The sequence below is a fragment of the Bos indicus x Bos taurus genome, chromosome 21 (assembly GCF_003369695.1).
Source record: "Bos indicus x Bos taurus breed Angus x Brahman F1 hybrid chromosome 21, Bos_hybrid_MaternalHap_v2.0, whole genome shotgun sequence".
Lineage (NCBI taxonomy): Eukaryota > Metazoa > Chordata > Mammalia > Artiodactyla > Bovidae > Bos > Bos indicus x Bos taurus.
In genome coordinates, this window is record NC_040096.1 from 32195118 (window position 1) to 32214541 (window position 19424).

At 58.5% G+C, this 19424-nt stretch overlaps 1 protein-coding gene across 3 annotated transcripts in view; it reads left to right on the forward strand.

The window, feature by feature from the left end:
- The window catches only part of PSTPIP1 (proline-serine-threonine phosphatase interacting protein 1), a 44391-nt gene extending 24967 nt beyond the window's left edge, over positions 1-19424 (forward strand). For 2 of the 3 annotated variants that reach the window (XM_027521528.1, XM_027521530.1), the window contains exons 3-15: positions 249-323; positions 8429-8463; positions 8704-8810; positions 10510-10572; positions 11172-11270; positions 12148-12193; positions 13103-13182; positions 13717-13815; positions 14881-14977; positions 15508-15598; positions 17805-17860; positions 18064-18197; positions 19129-19424. In XM_027521528.1, coding sequence (XP_027377329.1) covers positions 249-323; positions 8429-8463; positions 8704-8810; positions 10510-10572; positions 11172-11270; positions 12148-12193; positions 13103-13182; positions 13717-13815; positions 14881-14977; positions 15508-15598; positions 17805-17860; positions 18064-18197; positions 19129-19260 — 1114 coding nt within the window. In that variant the 3' untranslated portion in view covers positions 19261-19424. Of the gene's footprint in view, positions 1-248; positions 324-5973; positions 6127-8428; positions 8464-8703; positions 8811-10509; positions 10573-11171; positions 11271-12147; positions 12194-13102; positions 13183-13716; positions 13816-14880; positions 14978-15507; positions 15599-17804; positions 17861-18063; positions 18198-19128 lie in introns of those variants that run through there. The other variant, XM_027521531.1, reaches the window with a different exon arrangement.

Consider the following 19424-nt stretch of genomic DNA (forward strand, 5'->3'; position numbering starts at 1 on the left):
GTATGATTCCCCTGTTTTTCCCAGCCTGGGCCTTCCCCCAAGTGGGCAAATATATCTAATGTCCCATCAGATGTGCTTGAATTCAGCCAACGTTTATTTAGAAGGGCTGGAGGCTTAACCGTCTCAAGGAGGCATCTGCAGGGCCAGAGCCTGCACGGGCAGACCCTGCCATGTGGCTGTGCCTGTCTGAGGGTGAGCTTTGGCCAGCAGCCATGGACAAGACCGGTGCCTGGGGGCTGTCGTTGCAGGGCCCAGGCGGAGGAGCGGTACGGAAAGGAGCTGGTGCAGATTGCCCGCAAGGCAGGTGGCCAGACGGAGATCAAGTAAGGGGGCCCTGCCTGCTTCCCCAGGCACTTTCTGGGCCTTTTGACAGGGTTCAGGGCTTCCTGGGGTGGGCTGGATGGGGAGGGCCAGTGAGGGTCTGAGTGGCTCCCGGGGCAGGGTGGCTGGTGGGCAGCTTTCTTGGGTGCTGGGCACTCTGGGCAAGGTCAGGTTCTTTGTGGGGGCAAAAAGCCCACAGTCTGAGCTCCCAGGAGACTCTCTGGGCAAGGGGCACAGCCCACACTCCCTGGGGGTCTCCATCCAAGTCCTGAGAGCCCTGGCGAGGGGTGACAGGACCCCACTGGCTGCCGCGCCCCCTGCAGCATTGGGTCAGCTCGAGCTTCCAGGAGGGACGTGTGGCCCAGAGGTGGGGGTGCCTGCTCCTCACCCGTTGGCCATGTGACCTTGAAGCGGTGGGGGGTGGGGGGGCTGGTCACTGACACTTGGGGTTTCCGTTTCCTCCTCAGTGAGGGGATGACAGTGCAGCCTTCCTTAGAGGCTGCCCAAGCCTGGCTGGGAGGGCAGTTGCTGCTGGGAAGCCCCTGGGCCAGCACCTCTGCATGCAGACTGTGAGAGGGACGCAGGTGCGGAGAGAGTTTCAATTTGAGGGCAGCTAAGGAGAACGTTCTAGCAGTGGTGAGGAAGGGTGGACTCTCCCTGCTGGGTAAGGGCTGAGTCAGGCCGAGGGGCGGAGAGGACTCCAAGTCCTGGAAGGGCTCGACTGAATCCTCTTCCTCCTCCCCGGGAGCCCAGAGACCCGACCCAGCCTGCGGTTGCCATAGCAAGCCCTGCCCACACCCCTGCCCCCGTTCCCCATGGGGGTCTGGCTCTGCTCAAGGAAAGTGGCCCCAGAGCCTGTCAGCTGCAAAGCCTGGAACCCGGTCGCCTCATTTGAGATGAATAAACAACACTCTCCAGGTCTCCTAAAGACATAGGCGACCCTTCTTCTAACCAGGAACCTGGAGCCAGAGAAGACTCAGGGAGGGCTAGAGGAAGGTTGAAGAGCCAGGAGACATGGATGCTCAATGCCCAAGGGTCCTGCCTTGGACCAGAAAGTGTGACCGCAGCTCCAGGAGTAAGAATGTAGGAGCTCTAGTCCCCGCTTGGTCTTTATGAGCTGTGTGACTGTGGGCAAGTCACTTAACCTCTCTGAGTTTGGTTCTCATCTGTCGACTCCAGTGGGCTGCTGAGCAGATAAAAATGGCAGGACTGAGGCTGGGTACAAGCTGGGTACAGAGAAGGGCATTCTTTACCAGGACACAGTAAGGAAAATGAACGGGGACCTTCTTTGTATTCCCAGACAGGGTTGGAATCAAGGGAGCATGATCCAGGAGTCCCCACCTGCCTTCTGACCTCCCAGGGCTGCTGGAAAAGGAGAACTTTCCCAGCAAGAGACAAGCCCTCCTGGGGGATATGGAGGGGGTGCTCCAGGCAGGGCCACAGTGGGAGGTCAGGCTGGAGGCAGGAAGTATGAGGCACACTCAGGGGGCTGTGAGTCACAGGGGACTTAAAACAGGGAAGGAGAAACCACCAGTGAAGAGAATAAAGTGGAAATGGAGCCAGGCGGGCAGTGGGAAGGGTGGAGAGGTGCACAGTATCTGGCCCTATCTTTAGAACCATGAAGTGGCCAGGGCGAGGCTCTGGGCGGCCCTGATTCCTTGTGTGGTTGTAGGAGGCCAGGTGGGGCAAGGTCTGCCCTACCCTTTTTGCTGTGTGACCCTGGAGTGGTCACTCCCCCTCTCTGAGTCCTGGGTCCTCAGCTGTGAACAGTCACACTCATGAGTTCCTCTGGGCAGACACAATGTCAAGCAGAGAGCCCTAAGCCACAGTGATACTTGAGAAACATCGAAGGTCATTACGATCTCATGGGCCCCTCCATGAGTCATACAAATTGGGGTCACCTGGCTTAGTTTAGCACTGAGGAGACTGCCTGGCCCGGCTAGACCATTTCCTCTGAGGCCCAGCCCTTCTCTGGCCCAGAGAGCTGGAGGGTGGGGTCCCTGGAGGGAGAGCCTCCCTCTGAGGTGGGAGCAACAGGGTAGAGCCCCAGACCAGGGCGAGGAGCTCAGAGTCAGGGTCCACCTTGCTGCCTACCACTTAGGAGCTGGAGCATGGGCTGGCAGGGCCAGGCCCCAGGGCTCAGCCTCCCCAGCAGTAGGAGAGGCAGGAAAAAAACCCACAGGGGCCTCATTGCCCCCCCGGCACAGGTTCCAGAGCAGGCTGGGAGCAGTGCGTGTGAGAACCAGCCCCATCCCGAGTTCCCCAGTGAGCTAGAGTGGCCAGAGGAGCAGGGCAGAGCAGAGGGCACCTCCTGGGAGAGGACCGTGGACAAAGGCTGGAGGCTGGAAAGCTCAGGGCACATTTAGAGCCAGAGAAGCAGGAGGCAGGGGTTGGACTATCCCAGCCTACCTGCTGCTTCCCTTAGGGCCTTGCCCCCTTGCAGCTCCCAGCTCAGCTGATGATGCACTGTGGGTGCTTAATAAGTGTTGCTCTGTGAGTTATGTCCTAAGGTTGGTGAGACCATGAAGTCATTGCTTTCTTTAACTATGGGCCAAGCATCCATCACCCATCTAAGTGTGTGCCATGCCCCAAGCTATGTTGGGGGTATGGGAACTCAAAGGTTTTAAAATGAAACAAAGGGCCCCACTGTCCTGAATCTGGGGTCTAGCCCACTGGGGGTGACCTCACTCTCATCCCCTTTTTTGGTCTTTTGCATTAGAACCTTCTTCCAGGGCCTTCTCATGCCCCACCTCCTCCAGGAAGCTCTCCCAGACACTCTGGCCTTGCCTGCCTATCAGCTTTTTGGCTTAGACCAGGTCACCCTGTCCTACACCAACCTGGAGGGGCTCTCTGTGCGTAGGATGAGTGGCAACCATGACAACATGGGTCACTTCCTTGTTGCCATGGAGACTTATGAGCTTGTGTTGAGGTTGGCACCTGGCAAAGCTGGCTTGGCTATTCCACGTGGGGGCTGGAAGCTCATCCTCCAGGGCCCATCCGTCACTGGGGGAAGGGGGGAGCCCCGTGCCTCCTCGTGGCCAAGCCCCCTGTCTTCCATGGGATGCTCATTCTCAGCCCCCGGGAGGACGAATGGAGGGGGCTGAAGGTGCATAGACTGAACAGGGTGGAGGAGGACGACCAAAGCCAAGGGCTTCCGTGACCCCAGAAATAGCCCAGCAAGAGCTGAGAGGGGCAAGCCATCCAGACTCCCCGACCCCTGCCACCTGAAGACAGAGCATTTCTGCGTCATCCCCTGACCTCAGACTGGCCAGAAGGCCTGAGACATAGCCACATACATTGAGACGAGGTTATTCTGGCCTTTAGATGACTTTTAGCGCTCACCTCGTTCACACATGAACTCAGCAAGCATCTGCTGGGCAGTGGCAATGAGGAACACACAAATAAGACCTGGTCCCCAGCTCAGGGAATCCCCACAAGCTCTTTCAGTGCATTTTAAAGAAGCACTAGGTGGGTGCAGGCGGCTTCTCAGTATTGCCTGAACCACACGTCTAACCCTGCAGAAAGTTCCCCTCGAACCTCCTTCCAACCATGGGGCCTTTGCTCTGGCTGATGCCCTCATATCTCCCCTGTGAATTCTGCCTGAAATACCGCCTCCCCAAGAAAGCTGTTATCTCCCTCTCTTGCTCATCCTGCCCCGGGTAGGGCGCCGAGTCCCACACAAGCCGTGGAAGCTGCACAGGGTAGGGGTTCAGAAAGGGGAATCGAGGCAGGGCTGGGGTCAGTTTCCTGTGCGTCCCTTTGTATTGGGTTGGCCAAAAATTTCTTTTGGATTTTTCCATGTTATGAAATACCCAACTGAATTTTTTGGCCAACCCAATAGTACCTGCGAGCAAGGACAGCCCCCACTTGAATCCTTAAACACTCACGTCTCTGCTTCACCCCCAGTTGTCAAGCCTAAGACACTGCTTTCCTGTCAGAAGGGTTGTTTTTTTTTTTCCATCATCTCTCTTCCTCCGAGCTCAGAGAATGAAGGTATCACTGAAGATACTGCAGTGAGAGAGGGGGCCTGTGTTCTTATCAGGGCTGCTCCTCCTCTAAGGAGGCCAGGTCACTTGGGCCAGCGTGTGGGGCAGTGAGAGGAGCCCTCTCCTGGGAGCTGGGAGGCAGGAGCCTCGTGGCTGGCAGGGGGCACGGGTGAGGATGGCAAAGCAGGGGCCGTGAGATCGTGTGGGTCACACGGTAGTACAGGAGACACTGACGCTGGAAATTCAAACTGTCTGAAGCAGAATTCTGGGCCGAGTGTCCTGAGAGCCAGGTTGAAAAGGGCAATGGGGACTGACAACGAGGCAGAGGCCTGCACGGGGCTTCCGTCCTTGACACGCGGTGGAGACCCAGCAGAGCTGTTGCTGTTCCGCTGCTCAGTCGTGTTCGGCTCTTTGTGAGCCCGTGGACTGCAGCACGCCAGGCTTCCCTGTCCTTCACCATCTCCCGGAGCTTGCTCAGACTCATGTCCACTGCATCAGTGATGCCATCCAGCCATCTCATCCTCTGTCGTCCCCTTCTCCTGTTGCCCTCAATCTTTCCCAGCTTTAGGGCCTTTTCTGATGAGTTGTCTCTTCGCATCAGGTGGCCAAAGTATTGGAGCTTTGGCATCAGTCCTTCCAATGAATATTCAGGCTTGATTTCCTTGCAGTCCAATGGACTCTCCAGTCTTCTTCAGCACCACAGTTCAAACGTCTCTGGGAAATGTGGGTGATGATTTCCCTGAGTGGTCTGGAGTTGAAAAAGGCCTTGGGGTTTATCGAGTATTGAGTTTAATTCACTGGGCTGTGATCCTGGCGACAACGGGGAGGAGAACCAAATGTTACCCCTGTTCAATAGGCTCTTATTTCAGTGCAGTGATAGACAAATGTGTCAACCTAAGATGACAATAGGAACAAATGCTCAGAAGAGACAGAAGGGAGAGCCAGGCAAAGATGCTGACATAGGGAATTAGCATGTGCAAAGGCCCTGGCGCAAGAGGGAACATGGTATGTAGGAGGAACTGGTAAGTGGCCAAATGACTGTGGGCAGAGAACAAGGATGAGAGATGAGAAGTGAAGTAGGAGGGATGGAGGTGATGGGGCAGGGACTAGGGTGGTGGCAGTGAGAGGTGGATGGACAGATTGGGGAGGTGTGCATAACCTGGTAGGTGTGGTGCCTTTGCTGAGAAGGGAGCCCTGGAGGAGGAGCAGGTTTGTAGGGTGAAGAGCCCAGTTTCGGACACTCTGAGGTGTCTGTGGGATGTGAGGTCCAAAGGGAGGTGAGGACCAGTAGGTTGCAGGCCCTGGCCTCTGGGAGGGATCTGGCCGGATGTAGTCATGTTGTGGGTGAGGGATGGGGTGTAGAGAGGTGGCCGTGCTGGGCCTAGAGAGGCTCTAACCGTAAATGGGTCGACTGAGGCAGGAGATGCGTGTGCAAGAAGGAAATGTAACCGCTGGCAAAGTGTCAGTTCTGCCAGAGTCCTGACCTCTCCACCCCCTACCAAGGCAAGTGGGGTCACCATGCCTTCACCCTTTCCTTCCTCTGGTAAGAAGAGAAAGTTACACCACTTGCCACTTTTGTAGCCACGGTCAGTTTTGTCACCTCTCTGACCTTTATTTTTCTCATCTGTGAAATGGGGCTAATGATGGTGCCCTCCCTGCCTGGCAGAGTTGTGAGCGTTAAATAATGAGGCCCGCATTGGAATGTACATCAGCAGCACCTGGAGGCTTGTTGAAACAGTGTGCTGGGCCCTGCCTCTGAGCTTCGGCTCCCGGAGGACAGCAGTGGAGCCCGAGAAGCTACGCTTCTGAGGACTGCCAGGTGATGCTGCTGCTGCTGCTGCTGCTCGGCTGGTCGGTTTCTTAAGAGTCCCTGTGGGAGGAGGGAGCCCCTTGTGAAGCCTGCCTTGCAAGGGTGGTGAGGAGATGCTGGCGGGGGGAGTCTTCACCACATGTGGTGCTAGTCGTAAAGAACCCGCCTGTTGATGCAGGAGACAAAAGAGAACGTGGGTTTGATCCAGGAAGTGAGTTGCCACCTGATCCAGGAAGATCCCCTGGAGGAGGGCATGGCAATCCAGTCCAGGATTCTTGCCTGGAGAATCCCGTGGACATAGGAGACTGGCGGGCTACAGTCCATAGGGTTGAAAAGAGTCATACACTACTGAAGCGACATAGCACACACGCTCACAGGCACGCAGGCGGGGGTGGGCAGAGCTGTATCGCTGGGTGTCATGTGGTCATATGGCCACCAGGGGGCAGGCACGCTGCTCTGCACAGGGATGCAGCCAGTGACAGGACGCCTCACCTGGCATCTGCCTTCTGGCTCTGGCTCCTCAGGTGGCCCGGTGAGCAAGGAGCGGCAGCGTATTTTTGTCTCCTTGGGTAAGGGGCCATAGTCAGAGGCAGAGAATTTTACCCGTGAGAGTAGACAAGCCAGCCTGCAACCTCCACACACCGTCTCTGTGCACTTGGAGACTTGGTACCCATCAGCCCACAGGGCTGTAGGGGGTGATGGGAAGGGAACCCAATCTATGGGGGCTGCTTCAAGGGGATGCCTCCAACCCGAAGGTGAATTCAATGGGCATTTCTGATAAGAGGGGTGTGTGTAGTAAGCTCTTAGGTGGGGCATTTGGGAGGTACAGCTCAGGTCAGGTTCAGGGGCCTGGGGGACCCCCGGGACTGGTCGGGGTGTGCAGATGTGGGCTCAGGGGAGGGTGGCATAATGACAGCAACCCTTGCAAAGCATCTACTTTGCACCAGGTCTTAAGAGACCTTTATACATATAAATTCATTTAATCCTCACAACCATTTTGCTTGTGATATCATTATCCCCATTTTACAGATGGGAAAACTGAGGCATAGAGAGGCTAGGCCATTTGTCTAAGGTCATACAGAGAGTGTGTGGCACAGCTTGGAGTGAACCCAGGCATCTGGCTCCAGGGTCTGCTTCTAATGCACATGGGACTCGAGGGCAGGAAGCTCTAGCCTGGTTCCTCACCTGGGATTCCAAGTCACCTCCCTCCTCTGCCAGGAGGGGGAGCTCGCCCCTCAGAGAGGCCTCTGCTGGAGAGCAGATGGGTTGGGAGAGGCACTTTTCCATCAGTCCTGTTCTGACCAAAGTGCCCCTTACCCATCAGCAGCAGACAGGACTGGGTTCTGAGTGAGCTCCGACATCTTAGCTCAGACCTCACCTCTGTTCATTGCTCTGGGTGACAGCCCCCCTTGGCAGGACTGCCAGATAAAATATAGACTGTCCCATTAAGCTTCAGATAACAAATATTTTTAAAATGTAAGTATGTTCTAAATTTTACATGGGGCATGTTTATATTCAAAAAGCTTTTGTTGTCTATCTGAAATTTGAACTTAACTGGGTGTCCTGTAAGTTTATTTATGCCACCTGGCAACCCTACCCTCAGGCATCACCCTCCACACTTCCCATGCTTAGCCAGCTCCTTCCCTTTGCTTCCTCCTTGGTGTCCTCCCTTCAGACTGATGCCTCCTACTGTGTTTTCTCAAGTACCCCAAACTCAGTGCACCCTGAAGTAACTCCCGATATTCTCTCCTGAGCCCTCTCAGAGGTGTCACCACCATCCACTCAGCTACCAAGCCAGGGACCAGGGAGCCCCTCAGCTTCTCGCTGTACTCAACTGTACATCCCATTCTTCCTGCCCAAAGGCCCCTACACCTCTCCCCTTCAGCACCTCTGCCCTGCTTGTCACCCTCTTCCCCTATAGCTGCCCTTCATCTCCCTCCAAGACGTCCTCAGGCCCCCTGCCAAGTCTGAACCCCACCCTCTCCTGCTTCTGTTCATCTGGGAGAGGACTATGGGGGAGGGGCTCCAGGGAGAGAGGGAAGGCCTGAAGATGTGCAGAAGCCAAGAGCATTGGGGGATGGGAGCGGGGGCATTGATTGCTTTGTAATTTCCAAAGAGAGCGCTTTGCATTCCAGAAATCCCAGCCTGAGTTCTGAGTCAGTGGTCATGGGCTGAGTGAAGGTCCCTTGGGTCTAGGTCAGCGCGTATAAGTGACCAAGGGCCCTCCCACCAAAATAAAAGTCCCTGGGCCCAGCCAGGACTGCAGGTCCCCCTTCACTGTCCTACCGACCCTGGTCTTTCTGTTTTGCAGCTCCCTGAGGGCCTCCTTTGACTCTCTGAAGCAGCGTAAGTCCCGCCTGTTCCCCATCCTGGGCTGCAGGGGGACAGGACCGTCTGGGAACAGCAGATCCCCACTGATGGAGATGAGTGGATTCTGGTTGGGAACTGAGGCTGGTGGAGGACTTGGGGGTAACAGAGACGAGCTGTGGGGTTGGGGCTGGGCTGGTCCAGGCAGGGGCGAGTGTGTCACTGGTTGGGGCCCATCAAGTCTGATGCCAGGGACCAGTGTCCTTACTCTGCCCCCAGAAATGGAGAATGTGGGCAGCTCCCACATCCAGCTGGCCCTGGCCCTGCGCGAGGAGCTGCGGAGCCTGGAGGAGTTCCGTGAGAGGCAGAAGGAGCAGAGGAAGAAGGTGAGGCGGGTGCTGGGGATGGGCCCGGTGGGAGACTGCGGTGGTCACTGCAATGGTAGTGGAGGCTGGGCTCTCATGATGGAGGGCGGGGCAGCACCCCAGGCTTGGGGGTGATGGTGATCTGGAGGAGAGAAGAGTGTGGATAGAGGCCGGGTGGTGGAACCAGGGCCTGGCTCTCCAGCCTGTAGGCCCCTCTGGGGCTCTTCCCACTGAGGTGTCTCATGCCAAGAGTGAAGGGCATGGGCCTTTTCGATCATCCCGTTACAGCAGGCTATGGAGGGTACTCGACAACTTGGGAGTATCCAAAGGAAGCAACCTAAGTTAGGGAGTCACCAGAAACAGTGCTTATCTGGGAGAAAGGAAGATCTGGGGGCCCCGTCACTGCAGCCACTCTGCAGGGCTGCCTGAGGCCGAGGTAGACAGAGCTTGCGGGGAATGGGAGGTGTTGAGCTTGCCCTAGCATCCCGGGGTATTCTTCACAGGGGACGGCTGTCCCTCAATGCATGGGAAGGAAGTGAGGTCCCCATTGTGGGAGGTAGGTAAACAGAGACTGAAGGCGACTTGTCAGAGAAGCTGCAGAGGTTGGATGAGAGGTGGGGTTGGTACCCTCTGTGTCCCAGTGCCCCCTCCCAAGCCTGAGACTCTGATTGGCTGAGTATGTGGCCCTCTGGGAAGGCAGGTGTGGACACAGGATCAGCCTTTTGGGGCCTCAGTGATGAGGGTGGAACTTAGACAGGGTGGGAGAGGTCAGCACGCAGAAACACTTCTTGCTTGGAGAGGGAGCATCTTTGTACACTGTCCAAAGAATTGAAAATGGAAACTTCCACACAACTGACCTGTGAAGGGAAAAAAAAAGCAACAGTTCATGGCTGGGGCAGCCTGGGGCTGGGTGTCCTGGCCAAGCCACTTGCCCTCTCTGTGCCTCAGTCTCCCTCTTGCAGGATGGGACGCTTATGTCCACCTCCCAAGCTTCAGGGACCCAACCGAGAACCAGGCCCTCTCTCAGTCTTCACAGGCAGGGTGCCGGCTCTGACGAGTGGCTCTGACCGCAGAAATCTCACGTGACTGTACTCCCTGTCTGCCCAACTGGGGCCTGAGGCTTTTGGGATTCTAAATTTGGGTTCCTGAGCAGACAATGGGCCCTCAAAGCCCACCCCACAAGTCAGCCCAGCCTTGAGATGCTGGAGCAGGTGACCTCTCTGAGCCTGGGACTTGCCTGCAGAGCGTCTGTGAGGTCCTGAGATGGCTATTTCAAGCTTTCCTGTGGCCGATGAGGCTGTGATGTCTGCAAAAGCTATTTTGGACAGAATGATACCTTCTACAGTGTGGCTGGGGTCCCCACAAGTGTGACTGCTATGCGTGGTTACAGAGGCTTGTGAGTGAAGGACAGTGTGGGTGTGTGCACATGTGTGTGTGTAGGCTGGGTATTCTCTGGCTAGAGACCAAGTCCTGGCTGGGGGTGGGGTGGTCTGCAGGGAGAGGATACCCGGGGTACATCCATGCCCCGCACTCCTCTAGCTTTCTGTTGGGAGCAGCTGTTGTGAGCGAGCAGGCTGATGGAGGGGGAGGGCAGCTCCTCACTGCCCCATCAGAGCCAGGAGGGGAGGCTGGGCCTCCTCCCAGGGACACCCCGTCCTCTTGGCCTAGGGGAGCGTCCTGAGGCTACAGCCCCACGCTCAGAGCCTCATGTCCCCTGCAGTACGAGGCTGTCATGGACCGTGTCCAGAAGAGCAAGCTGTCGCTCCACAAGAAGGCCATGGAGGTGAGCCTGGAGGGGCGGCCGGGTTTGGGGTGTGGATCCCAGGAGCCCTGGGACAGGGCTGGGCTCAGGCTTCCATCCAGCAACAGGCACAGTGGCCTGTCAGGTTCCTGGAGCTGCACTGGCTGCCAGGGTGCCATGCAGATCAGCCCTGGGGGCTCTGCCCCCTACCCTTGTTGAGGGGGGAGGTGCTCCTGACTGATGGGTAAGCAACCAGTCTCAGACAGCAGTCTACAGGGTCACACATGCTGTCAGCTAGGGATTCCGCGGGTGGAGGGAGAAAGGACTCCTGAGCTGTCTGAAAGGACCGCGTACACAGGGCCTGGCATCATGATGACACACGGCATTTCCCGAGCCCTGCAGGTGGTCTGATGTGACCACACTTCTGAAGAGGCGGAGGCATGGACCAGGCTACACTGTCCCCAGTGGGGAGGGGGGCCTGGGAACAAGACTCCCTTCTCCATCTCCATTCCAGACCCCAAGATCTCTCTCCCTGGTGTGGAGGCCCCCTTTCCACCTATAGCCCCTGACAGGGAGAAGGGAGGTCGGGCTCAGGAGCCTCACCTTGGGGCCCCCAAGTCACATCCCTCTACACCCCCCAGTCCAAGAAGACGTATGAGCAGAAGTGCCGGGATGCGGATGATGCTGAACAGGCCTTTGAGCGCATTAGCACCAACGGTCAACAGAAGCAGGTGGAGAAGGTACGTGCAGTCACTGAGGCTGGGTGATCTCATGGGGCTGGGGCAGGGCGGGAAGGGGAGCTGCAGACTCCCCCAGGCAAGGTTTCCTAGAATCTCAGGGTCTAGACAGTCAGTTTGATCCCCTTTGCTATCTCCAGGCTGCACCCAACAACCCATTCCTCAGAGCAGGCCCACTGCAGCCCAGGCCCAGAGCCCACAGGGCAGATGCTAACCCTCACCCAACCCTTCAGAGAAGGGCTCAGTAGGCCCATGTCCCAGAGAGGAAACAGGCCCAGAGATGGTTGAGTGACTTGTCCAAGGTCTCAGAGCCAGGCAGGAACAGAGAAAGGACCCCAAACCCAGGCTGTCCAGAACCCAAGCTCTTGACTACTCCGGCCTCTTGGCCAGGGTGGGAATATCAAAGCCCCCAGGACCCAAGAACACATTTGGCCCATTGCACAGACAGGAAAGCTGAGGCCCAGAGAGGGCAGAGGCCTGCACGTGAGTTGGTGGCAGCAAGTCAGGGACAGAGCCCAAGCCCCACCCAGCAGGTCCGGCAGTGGCTGTTGAGCCCCAGGTCTGTGTTTCTTGCTCTAGGTCTCCAGGCCTAGTTTTCACATGTGTCTGCATGACCAGGTTTCCGTTTTATTCCTATTTTATTGGAAACAGCCTGTGGTCCTTTGTAGGGTGAGGCTGGAGTTAATGATGGAGCTCACCCTCAACTGATTCTGCAGTGTCCCCCTCAGAGCTAGTGTCTGCTCTCCCTGCCCTGTGAGAGGTGGCCAGGGAGGCTGTGACAGAGGCCCTTCAGGGAGGCCCAGGGAGGCCAGGAGCCCGAGGTCTGGGCTGGGAGGCGCCCAGGGCCGGGCCTCAGTGCCCTTTCCCTCTGTCTCCTCAGAGCCAGAACAAAGCCAAGCAGTGCAAGGACTCAGCCATGGAGGCAGGTACGCGGCTAGCCCGCCTCCTCAGCTTGGGGGTGGGCAGCCTGGACATCTTTCCCCCGGCAGCACACTGCCTTCACCCTCGGGACACAGTCCCACACTCCTCACTCTTGCTTCCTTATGCAAGCAAAATGAAAAATGCGTTTTCTCGCATTTGCCAAAACTGTTCTTGGTGCTTTGCATGTTTTTACTAATGCTCACAACAATCCTATGAGGCATTCACTGCTACTATCCCCCTTTCTTAACAGGTAAGGAAACTGTGGCACAGAGAGGTTATTTAACTTGCCCAGGGTCACACAGGCAGTAAGTGGTGGTAACTGTATTTGAATGCAAGCTGTCTGGCTCCAGGGCTCAGGACCTTCACAGCCACTGATCGAGGGAGACAGGCCCACTCGTTGCACATACACCTCTCTCTCTCTCATATACACTGAGACACATCACAGCCTTCTCTGGGCATCTGTCTCCTCTATCTTCCTCCCGATGCCAGAAGATCCCAACACCCCTCACCTCTGCTGACACAGCTCTGCCTTCTGCCATACCACCTGTCCCAACACCCAGGCGCTCCCTTGGCTGGGGGGCACAGAGCCCACGGTCCAAGCCCGCTGGCTTCCCAGCCCACCAGCTCCCAAAGCTCCCCCTCACCCTCCTCCAGGGCCGCCCCCTCTGAGCCTCAGCTTCTAGAAGGTGGGATGGTGAGAGGCCCAGATTCTGACCTTAGGCTCTGCCCCAGCCCGAGGCAGCTGGAACACGGTGGGCACTGAGCACCTCTCCAGGGGCAGTACCAGGGTGAGGGGCCCTGACGAGAGCTCACCTGCGGCTCCAGCAGCCAGGGCAGGTCTCTCCAGGGAGGAGGAGGGCGCTGAGGGAGCACCGGGGTGGGCTGGCCTCCCTGAGGACCCCCTGCGCTTCCAGAGCGGACATACAGGCAGAACATTGAGCAGCTGGAGAGGGTGCGGAGTGAGTGGGAGCAGGAGCACCGCGCCACCTGCGAGGTGAGTGGCCCCTCGGCGTGGAGCTGATGCTCGTCCCCCCTTCAGCTGATTCGTGGGGGAAGAGGGGGCCGCAGTGGGGAAAGCCAGCCTTCCTTCACTTATCCACTCACTCCAAGGCCCTCCCCAGGGAGCTCCCTGCCTGGCTTTGTGCTTGGAGTCCCTGTCTGCAGGCAGGCAGGCAGGGATCCTTCACCCCTTTTGGCTGAAGCCGCAACTGAAGCTTGAACAGAACCCATAGCTTCCCTGGGCTGATGAACAGGGCCTGGGAGACAGGATTCAGGGTCCAGTGCTCCTCTTAAGACACACCCCAGGGGTGTGGTAGGGTCTGGGGAAGGGCAGGGGGCAGAGTCCCACAGGCAGCTCAACTTCCCAGAAGCCTCAAGGGCTGGCACAGAGGTGCGGGTGGGGACCCCCAGCCTTTAGGCTTCCTTTAGGCTTGGCTTCAGCCCACCGGGTCTGGCTGGTCAACTCCAGCTGAGCTGTGGGTGGGGCCCGGCCTGGCCCAGCCCTACAGTGACCCCCATCTCTCCTCAGGCCTTCCAGTTGCAGGAGTTTGACCGGCTGACCATCCTCCGCAACTCCCTGTGGGTGCACTGCAACCAGCTCTCCATGCAGTGCGTCAAGGACGATGAGGTGGGGGCTGAGGGCAGGGAGTGGGTGGTGCGGGGAGCCGTGAGGGGAGGGTGGCCTCCGAGCGACAGTGAAGCGACAGTGAAGTCCACCTGAGCCTATGAGCAGACCTAGTCTTCTGCGGCCTGAGCCCTGGCCTCAGGGTCTCCGAGCCCAGCACCGAGCCTCTCCCCCAGGCCCCAACGACAGGGAGCTCAGTGCTGTGCAGGCCATGGCCTCTTGGCCTGGGAGGTGTGCTTTGTGGTTACCCCGGCGTCTGCCCTCTCTGCTTGCCCCTGCTTCAAGGCCTCAACTCTTCTATCAGAGTCCTGGAGCTCTATTCCCTCCGCTGGGAAGGGGAGGAGAAGGGAGGTGGACACAGCCCCTCAGAGGTTTGCAGAGAGGCTGGGGGACCCTGGGGTTTCCCTGCTCCATGCCTGGTGCTTGCAGGAGCCGAGGTTCAGTCCCTCTTCTGTCCCCAGATATCTCCAGGGTGTTCTGGCTCCAACCCCTTACTGAGCTCTACGGGCCGGGTCGGCCCCCCTCAGCAGAAAGGGGTGGCCACCTTCCTGCCAGGGGCCTTGGTCTCTGCTGATGCAGCCCTCGCTCTCTCTCAGCCCTGACTCCTGATCCCACCAGTTACTTGCCTAATCCCTTCTGCCCATGGGTGTGGAGTTTTGGGGGCTTTCCCCCCAAATGACTTGAGCCCACCTGGTGGCCTCGTAGTAGAGGAGGGAGTATGAGTTCTGAATCCTCTCATGCCAGATCCAAAGCCCAGTGCACTAACTTCACTTTCTGCTTTGTGACCCTGGGCAAGTCACTCTCTCGAGCTTCCTCATCTATAAATGAGGAAGTCCTGTCTCCCACAGAGGATGGAGAGGAATGCAAAGGATGCAAAGGAATGTGCACACACGAGGTGTTCAGGAAACAGGAGAAGCTGCCAGCCAGGGCTCTAGCCCTTCAGGCAGGCCTGGGGCAGTTACACGTCAAGGCCCCTTGTCAGGGTTCAGACCCAAAGAGGGGGGCAGGCTTGACAATGTGGGCCAGGTGAAGCCTGGCCCCCCAGCCTCTGCTCGTCCCCACCCCTAGCTCTACGAAGAGGTGCGGGTGACGCTGGAAGGCTGCAGCGTGGACGCCGACATTGACGGCTTCATCCAGGCCAAGAGCACGGGCACTGAGCCCCCAGGTGAGGCCTGCTTGTGGGCAACACGGCCACTGGGTCCAGGTCCACCTTCCCTGGAAGGCCTGGCCTGGGTTCTTTGAGCCTCAACTGCCAGGACAGAAGCAGGGTGGCTCACAGCTCCCTTCTAGGTGCCAGGCCCAGGGGAAGGTCAGGGACAGAGCAGGCCCCTGGCTGGGTCCTTAGTGTGCTGCCTTCTCGAGAGAGGGGACAGGCGGGGCCTAGGACACTGTAACACTCGAGGGGAGACGGGGTAGGGAGAGGCAGGAGCCGCCTCAGAGCCCCCACTCCACTCACGGTTTGGCACCACTGAATCTTGAGTCTAGAATGTTCGGTCTTGGTGGTACCCACAGGGGGATCTCTCAGGGAAGTGAAAGGGGGCCCCCTTCTCAAGCACCAGGGCAGGCCAGGGCCAGGATGGGAAGGTGGGGCCCCGGTCTGGGTCTCTGGAGGGGGAGAGGATGGGCTGTCAAAGGGCACAGGTCCCGCCTGCCCTGCCCTCGTCACCCGGGGCCTCTCGCACTTGTCACCTGCAGCGCCGGTGCCTTACCAGAACTACTATGATCGGGAGGTGGCCCCGTTGTCCAGCAGCCCTGGCGTCCAGCCGTCCTGTGGTATGATAAAGAGGTGAGCGCCTGCTGGACACCAGCCAGCTGGGACACACAGAGCGGGGCCAGGGGGAGGCGGGCTGCCAGGAAGGGGACCAGCCCCTCCTCCTGCAACTGGCTCTTCCCCACGTATTTATTGGGCACCCATTGTGTGCCTGGGGTGTAGTGTCTAGGTGCAGGGCACTCTTGGGGGACAAGACAGACTCAATCTAGCCTCAGGACACCCTCAGCCCAAGGGGAGCCAGGCATGAAACAGTCGTACCCCACTTATTCACTAGCAACTGTGCTGGGAGACTCCAGCCGGGCTCACCCCTTGAGCTCTGCTGCTGGCCTGGTCGGAGCCTCGGCCTGTCAGGCCCCTCACCGGCTGCACAGGATCAGGGCAGAGGGGCGGGCCCTGCAGCCAGTGATCTTGGAGGACTCTCCAGCTTTTCCCAAGCCCCCTTCCCTGGCCTGGCTGTGGTGGGTGCCAGGGTCCTGTGTCAGGCCCGTGTGTCACTTGCACAACTCACACACCTCCTCGAGGCCCAGGGCCTGTGCTGGGGGCAGACTCAGACCCTAGGACCCTCCTGGTTCAGGCCTTGGGGGTGACAGCCCACTGGGAGGGCTGTCTACTCAGGGTGCACCCACCCTCCAACTCCCTCAGCCAGTTTCCCGAGTGCCCCATCTGTGGGCATCTAAAGGAGCATTGTGGGCTTCACATGGCACCTGTGCCCCATCCCCAGGCCTCCATGACCTCCTCTCTCCCTCCAACCTAGTGCAGAGGCCTTGTCTTTGAAAGGTGGGCGTGGGTGGGGGTGGAGGCGACGGAGCTCCTGGCCCTCCAAGGATGGCTTATTTCTGCAGCCCGTGGGCCCCACGACCTGCTCCTCCAGGAACCCTGAGTCAGCAAGGACCTTAGGAGGCGGGCATTCCCACCCTCACTGTCACACCAAAACCAGAGAGGACTCGGACCTCTCTGCACATGTGGTCACTTAGACAACAGGCCTGAAGAGCCACCTGGGGCAGGGCCGAGAAAGGACAGAGAGGAGGGGTCTGATGAGGACGAGAGAAAAGAGGGAAAGCGGTCCCACAGGGGAAGCCTGGCTGCTGGAGAGGACAGGCAGGGACCCTTGTGTGGGGCAGCTGAAGCCAGGCAGGGCTGGGGAGGGGCAGGGGAAGTGAGTGGAGGGAAGAACGGAGTCGAGAGCATAGACAACCCTGGGAAGGCAGGCAGTGCGGCGGGGCACCCACACCTTCGGCGAGCTCAGTCCCTCCAGCCCCAGCCTGCTGGGCTAACCCTCCCTGGCAGGGCAAGTCTGCATCAGACCTTCCCACGCCTGCCAAGTCTACGCTCACCTGTCCATGTGCTCTGTCCTGGACCCTCAGCTCTGCAAATGCTGTCCAGGGAAGGTCTCTGGGTCCCACCTCACACTACAGGGCAGCTTCCTACAGGCCCTGCCCCTGACTGAGCCCTCAAGACCCCTGGGTGTCTGGCCTTGTCCCTATTTCAGTCTTGTCTCCTATACACCCCAAACTGGTCCACTCCACTCCCCAGACTCCTCTGCCTGTACGACCTGCCCCTCTGCATTCCTCTCCCAGTCACTGGCCATGCCTGACACCCAGTCTCTGTTTGGTGAAGCTGAGTCTTTGTAGACTTAGCTTGAACCTACCAGGCCAGGAAGGTAGGTTCTACTCATCCAAGCTCTCAGCACCTCTGCTTCAGGGCACCCACATGGGCCTCCGTACTAGGTGCCCAGTGTCTGCCTCTTGCACTTTTTTTTTCTTTTATTCAACATACTTGCATGACTCTAGCTCAGTCCAGGTCTGAACCAAGTACAGAGGAAGGGGTGAATCAGCTCAACACTTCCTCCTGGACGACCACTTTGTGTGGTCGGGGAGTGGCGGGGCTGGCCAGGCTGGTGAAGGTCCCAGCAGGGCGTGAGTGGGCTGAGCTCTAGGGGACAGCTCCTTTGCCTGTGGGGGAGGCTGGAGAGGGGTCTGGCCCAGGCCCTGGAGCACGCCAATTTGGCCCTGCGGGGAACAGGTACTGGGAAGACATCTACAGGGTAAGGGACTGGGAGAGTGCTGCCGGGGAAGAGCCACTGGGACGACCCTTTGGAGAGCCCTCATGCCCAGGGGCACCCCATAAGTCACATCTGTGCCTGGAAGCTAGGGCTGACCTTGCAGGCTCCCTGCCTCATCTACTTCCCCCGCCCTGACTCACCTGTCCTTCCTGCCCCCAGGTTTTCTGGGCTGCTGCATGGAAGTCCCAAGACCACACTGTCAGCAGCTTCTGCAGGTAATTAGGGGTGACAACTGTCACCCTGGTTGGGGGGAGGAAGAGGAGAGGATGTCTACTTGGCACAGATGGGCCCTCCAATAGCTGGGAGGTTGGAGGATGGGAAGAAGCTGAGCAAGTCTGAGGACGCTGTGAGTCAGGGGGCCCTCTGGGGGCTACTGATTTTTGCAAGGGGCGGGTGCCAGACCTCACTTTGTACTCAGCCTCCACAGAGACCCTGACTCCTACCCCTGACCGGAATGAGGGTGTCTACGCTGCCATCGCCGTGCAGGAGGCGCCAGGGCCCCCCACCATGCCAGGCCAGGACTATAGGGCACTCTATGACTACACAGCCCAGGTGAGGCCCTCTGCCCTCCCCTCCTTCTTGCGTGGACACCAGCATGCCCAAGGGTGTGCTCACATGTGGGCACATGCACTCTGAGGGTGCTGGGGTGGGTGCCCTCAGAATAGCACCTGGCATTCAGGAGGGGCCTGGTGCACACCTGCTGAATGAAAGCTCATGAACGGCACCAGGCGCTGGGTCACATGGTGTCCAGGCAGGTGTGGGCACTGCTTGGGCCATGCATGTGTGCAGCTGGCTGGTGGAGCTGGAGCTACCCGAGGAAGTGGTCTGAGGGGCAGGCTCTGGGTAAAGGCCTTGTTCCCCATGACCATGGGTGCCCAGAACAAGTCATGGTCGGAACTTGGTCCTCAGCTGTGCATGGTTGATTTTCTGAAGCTCACAAGAAGAGGACGAGTAAAGGAGCCACAGGGCAGCTGTGCCCAGATCCCCAGAGACTCTTAATTTGTCCTTGCTTTAAGGCGAGGGGTACAGAGCTGGACCCAAGATCCACTGGGACTGAAGCATCTCCTTGGAGCTTGGCTGGCTACACTGACTCCCAAAGTCTGTGCCCTGGGGAGGGGGCACAGCCCAGGAGAATGATGGTGTGCTTGCAAGACAAGGGCTGGCTGTCCTGGGGAATAGCAAACACCCCTGCTCCTGACTTGCTAGCTTGCTGTGTCTCAGGCAGGGAGCGGGAGAAGGGAGCAGCTTGGAGGAAAAGCCAGGGAAGCAGCCCCAGGTTGTGACAAACCAAGGGGACAAGAGGCTGGTCTCCCAGGGCTGCCCTAGCCTGGAGTGGCCTTCTCTTGCAGCCACAGGAGGCCGGCATGTCTCAGCTGACAGCCCAGCTGCGAGACACTTACTGCCTGGGGTGGGGGGGTGACCTGACCAGAGGCCCTCCCAAGCAGGCCCCTTCAGCCAGATGTGTTTTCATTCTCTTGCCCAGAACTCTGACGAGCTGAACATCTCTGCGGGGGACATCCTGGAGGTCATCCTGGAAGGGGAGGACGGCTGGTGGACGGTACAACGGAACGGGCAGCGTGGCTTTGTCCCTGGCTCCTACCTGGAGAAGATTTAAGGAAGAGACAGTAGCCCCTCCCTGGACCTGTCCTGCCAGTGGGGCCAGCCACCCCCTGGCCTTGCGGGGGGCCCCAGACAGAGCCTGCCCTCACGGGAGGAGTCAGATGCTCCCCAGCAGTCTTTCCCACAGGGAATAAAGGAGCACTCTTTTTCCTCCTGGCA